Raw genomic sequence first — 4,908 nt, forward strand, 5'->3', positions numbered from 1 at the left:
ACCGAGATCATTGTATTGCACAACACTCCTGCATAAATGCTTTTTTTATTATTATAATTGCCATGAGCAGAAGGAGCAGCAAGTGACAGGTCACTTGTCAGTTCTTACAGGAAGTGTTGCTTAAGGATTGATCCTGGGATTTCAGGGAGTCTTTATCTAGTATGCCATCATCATAGTATCTCTGGTTTACAGTGGTTTTTCCATTTGACCCTTTTTCTCATTGAGTGAACGAGTATGTGGCAAAACTGAATGATTGGATAAAGTACTAAAATTTTTTATTTTGCCAATATTTTCTAAGCAGGACATCCAGAATGTTTTTTAAAAAGCCCATTTCTCATTCTGTGTTTAAAGGTGGTATGATATAGTGTAACCTCAACTTCTGGGAAATCTTTGTACTTAGAATCAGATGCCTTCTCATAAGATAATTTTGGATCATTACAAATCCTCACATAACTGTTGCAAATCCTCAGTTATGTAGATTTTGATCCTTTATGTCCGTGGTCATCCTCCTGATCATGTAAATTTGCAGTACATGGCAGATTTCATTTCTACAATTTTGCTTGCCTACATGTTGTGCAATTGATAAAAAAACTAAATGTCATCCATAGAATCTCTAGTCCACACTAATATTTAGCCATTTCTAAAATCTTTGCATGAATATTGGGGAAAGTAGTAGGAATATTTTTATCTAGCATGGAGGGCTTAACTTCTCAAGATTGTTAGTATAGTCTAATATTCATTTTTCTTCACTCTCTAGGTGCTTGAGATATGGCTTCTGCTGTCTTCCTGGCCATCCTGTGCTTGGGAGTGGCCTCTGCTGCTCCATCATATGATTACACTTTAGATGCTGAGTGGGAGCAGTGGAAGAGGAGCCATGAGAAAACCTACAGCCCAGTAGGTCACATGGACACACAAAGAGGGTCCTTACAGGGCATGCTCATTACTGTTGGGGGTTCACAGATACAATAGTCCATAGAGGCCACCCCTACCTGAGGTATTAATGTAACACAGGGTGAGCACAAGCTGGACACTGTCTGTGTTCTTTAGAATGTTAAGAGTGGTGTACATTGCTGCCCTGATTTCTGTACATCTGTAGCAGCAAGTCCACTTGGTCAGCTAGGGCAGAGGTATACTGGGAAGTAAATCTCTTGTGTTTATTTCCAGAAGGAAGAAAAACAGAGGAGAGCAGTATGGGAAGAAAATGTGAAAATGATCAAACTCCATAGTGGGGTGAATAGCCTATGGATAAACAACATCACTGTAGATATGAATGAATTTGGGGACATGGTGAGTGTGACTCAAATTGTTTTACATGCTTCTGCTTTTTCTCTTTTGTTGTTTCAATGGAGTCTTAATGTGCTTTTCTTTAAAGACTGGCGAAGAAATGAGGAAAATGATGAATGATAATTCAGTTCTGTCTCTAAGAAATGGGAAACACATCCAGAAACGTGGAGGTGTCAAAATTCCCCAAACTTTGGATTGGAGAAAGGAAGGCTATGTGACTCCTGTGAAAAGACAGGTATGGCAACATCACATGGCTATATTCCTCAACTACTGGGAATGCAAAAAGCTATTGTCACATTTGTGTTATTTGACTGTGGTATGACATGCTATTCACTAAATACATTTCTGTAACTTAAATGCCACAGGTACTGACCTTAGCATTCTGTTGCTAGTAACAAAAGCTCCTTGGTTTCCTGAGGGATGACAAATTCCTAATGCATGCCTTAGCAATTACAGAGGCCATGCACACACAGTGTCATTTTCATGCCTTATTTACTCTTAAACTTCTACTTAGTGCTACCACTATATTTCCCTTCAGATTTAATTTCTTCCATTAATGCCATTTATCACAACTGGTATCCAGTAGATCATGGCCATATGTGCATATGTGTGTGTTTGTGTGGCTGTTCACTGGAGCATGAAACATCTCCCCATGGAGAGCAACACTTCTTACCCAGGCATTTATCAAATGTTATTGTTGCAGTTAACATTTTTGTAGATTACAATCTTTTCTTCCCTTCTCAGGCAGGATGTGGTGCGTGTTGGGCTTTTGCTGTGGCTGGTTCCATAGAAGGACAGCTGTTCAGGAAAACAGGCAAACTGAACCCTCTGAGTGTACAGAACCTAGTGGACTGCTCTAGATCTTTTGGCACTATGGGCTGTAAAGGGGGCAGGATCTATAATGCCTTTCAATATGTGAAGAACAATGGAGGTCTGGAGGCTGAGGCCACCTATCCATATGAAGCCAAGGTGAGTGGGATTCCTGTGTTGTCATTTCAGTTCAGCAGAAGCGAGGGACAATAGCAGAAATCATTCATTGTCTTCATAGCTCACACTGAATGTAGACTATCTCTGCACACCATCAGTGCTGCCATTGCAGTACCCACCACTGTGTAGTTGTCTGAGTCCATGGTTCCATGTAGCCATCCTGCTTCTATGCACATGGAGAATGTGCAAACTATTCCACATATAACACAGTTATGTACCATGAAAATTTCTTATGGATAGAAAGACCTATGGGGTGTCATTGAAGAACTGATTTTCATTTCCAAGTCTCCCACTAGCATTTCATTTCCTGGGATGATTTACAACAGCGCAGATATGGGGGTGTTCCATTGCAAAGTGTAGAATGTTGTGGTTTTGACTCATTCTTTAGACGGTAGATTGAAGTAACCAAGTCTCTTGCCTCTTTACCCTTTGAAGGAAGGACGCTGCAGGTACCGTCCTGAACGTTCTGTTGTTAAGGTCACCCGCTTTTTGGTTGTCCCAAGGAATGAAGAAGCCCTAATGAATGCTCTAGTAACTAATGGGCCCATCGCTGTTGGAATTGATGCTAAACACAAATCTTTTATGAAATATACAGGAGGTAAACATATGTTCTTCTAGATATGAATGAAGACTGCTTGTGACCCTTTGGGACATGCCAGGTTGATACTCTATTATTGTATAAAATTAGATGTGAGTATTAGACTTTGTGAATTTCACACTTGTCTATGAAATGATCAAGTGCAGTGTTTTGTTTTGATATGACATTCCAATGCACCTGAGCACTTCATTATTTATCAGTATTGTTTAGATTTATTTACTCCACTTTTTCCACTGGGTGTATCTTCAGATATGGAATCATTGTCTTTCAAGAACTGAACTCTAAACAGCACCTGGAATTACGTATTTATGTTCATTTATGATGTCTTGGAGTGAGGTGTCTATTAGCAAAAACACAAGATGTGAAAGATTCATCTTACATGGATTCAAGAAATTGTTTGTCAATGAAGTTATTTTCATTTTTATTTCTTTGTATTTTGTTGAAAACTTGTATCATGATTTCTGTCAACAATGATATTTATTTTTACTAGAACTTCTGTCATTTCAGTCCAAGTAGAAAATGTCTCACTTACTGTTGTTGACCATGGTCTCTATCAGGTTCCTGGAGCAGTTCACATCCTTGATCTTATTTTTCAGGGATATATCATGAGCCAAACTGCAAACGTGATTCTCCCAACCATTCTGTGCTGTTGGTTGGTTTTGGCTATGAAGGTCAAGAATCCGAAGGCAGGAAATATTGGCTGGTAAAAAACAGGTAAAAATTGCTAAAATTATTTGTATTTTAGGTTTTAAATGGACATTCTGTTTAGACTTGCAGTTTAGATACAAGTCACAGAAAGCATTGTTAAAATTAAGTTTGACAAATTATTCCTTTTCTTCCTCTTTTTTTTTCTCAAATGTATATGTTGTGTATTTGTGAGATTTTTCTCTGTGTAGATCTGATGTTAATCTCAATTGTCTTCCTAAGCTGATCTTCACCTAATCAATCGAAGTGGTGAGTGTCACTGTTCATAGAGTTGTCTATTTTGGGCAGTTTGGTTATCCAGTTATGTCCTGGCTTATGCAATTACTGAATGGCCATAACTTTAAAAACTTTCTGTCCTTTGTTTATAAGTGTGGTTAACTGTATGAGTAAATGGTGGCTGAGGCCAGAACCCCATGCAGACCAGAAGAAGGCATCACATTATTTTTATTTCTAGTTACAGGGGATTATGAGCTCACTGACATGGGTGCTGGGTAAAAACTATTGTCCTGTGGAAGAGCTCCAAGAGCTACTAGGCACAGAATCATATCTGCAGCCTCAATTGTCTACAAGTGGAACTTGGACTCAGGCTCTAGACTTTACTCTTGTGTTAGCTGGCTTTACTCTCTAATATTTTTCTATGTCTGGAACAGCCAGTATATAATATATAGTCACAGAGTTTGGATTCTGACACTGGTTTCCTTGGGGGGCAATATCATATTTGTGTCATTGATTTCCTATTTGTAATTTGTTGTTTCTGAACAACCTGTGGGTGGAAAGATTTCTTAATTTTTCCTGCAACAATTTTTCTTATCCTCTGTGAAACAACTCTTGGTATTCCAGCATTGGTTTTCTGCCTTTTCTCATGCCATCTATTAAATTTGTCTTGGCTCCATGCTCAAATGCAGATTTATTGTAACAATCAATTGTGCTCTGTCTTTTGTACTAAATGGAAAACCTGATTTCTTTCAGCCATGGTGAAGAATGGGGTGAAAAAGGATACATGAAGATTCCCAGAGACCAGAACAACTACTGTGGAATTGCTTCCTATGCCATGTACCCAGTATTGTGAACTGCCTTGGGTAACAGGATAGAAAAAAACAACATATACAGATTAACCTTATCTTTAATGTGGCCAGCCCCTGCTGTGTGTGAAAGACACTTGGGTCATGAGAAAGCCAGGGTAAAACATGAATTCTCAGATATTAGTAATCTACTAACACATGGCCACTGCTAATAAATGATGCTATGCACTGATTTTTTTTATTAAACACTCTTGTAATCACTTGATTTTATTTTTCACTGTACCAAATGATGTCTTTAAAGAATGAAAGTGT

The 4,908-nt window shown here is 38.5% G+C and overlaps 1 protein-coding gene across 1 annotated transcript; it reads left to right on the forward strand.

The window, feature by feature from the left end:
- The first annotated feature begins 768 nt into the window (after positions 1-768).
- Positions 769-4,643, forward strand: LOC129671927 (cathepsin 7-like). Its single transcript, XM_055601101.1, has 7 exons — positions 769-894; positions 1,165-1,287; positions 1,373-1,519; positions 2,029-2,253; positions 2,707-2,869; positions 3,466-3,583; positions 4,544-4,643. The coding sequence occupies exons 1-7, from the start codon at positions 769-771 to the stop codon at positions 4,641-4,643; spliced, it is 1,002 nt and encodes a 333-aa protein (XP_055457076.1).
- The last annotated feature ends 265 nt before the right edge of the window (positions 4,644-4,908 follow it).

This window comes from Psammomys obesus, unplaced genomic scaffold, assembly GCF_907164565.1.
Source record: "Psammomys obesus unplaced genomic scaffold, mPsaObe1.curated_primary_1811, whole genome shotgun sequence".
Taxonomy (NCBI): domain Eukaryota; kingdom Metazoa; phylum Chordata; class Mammalia; order Rodentia; family Muridae; genus Psammomys; species Psammomys obesus.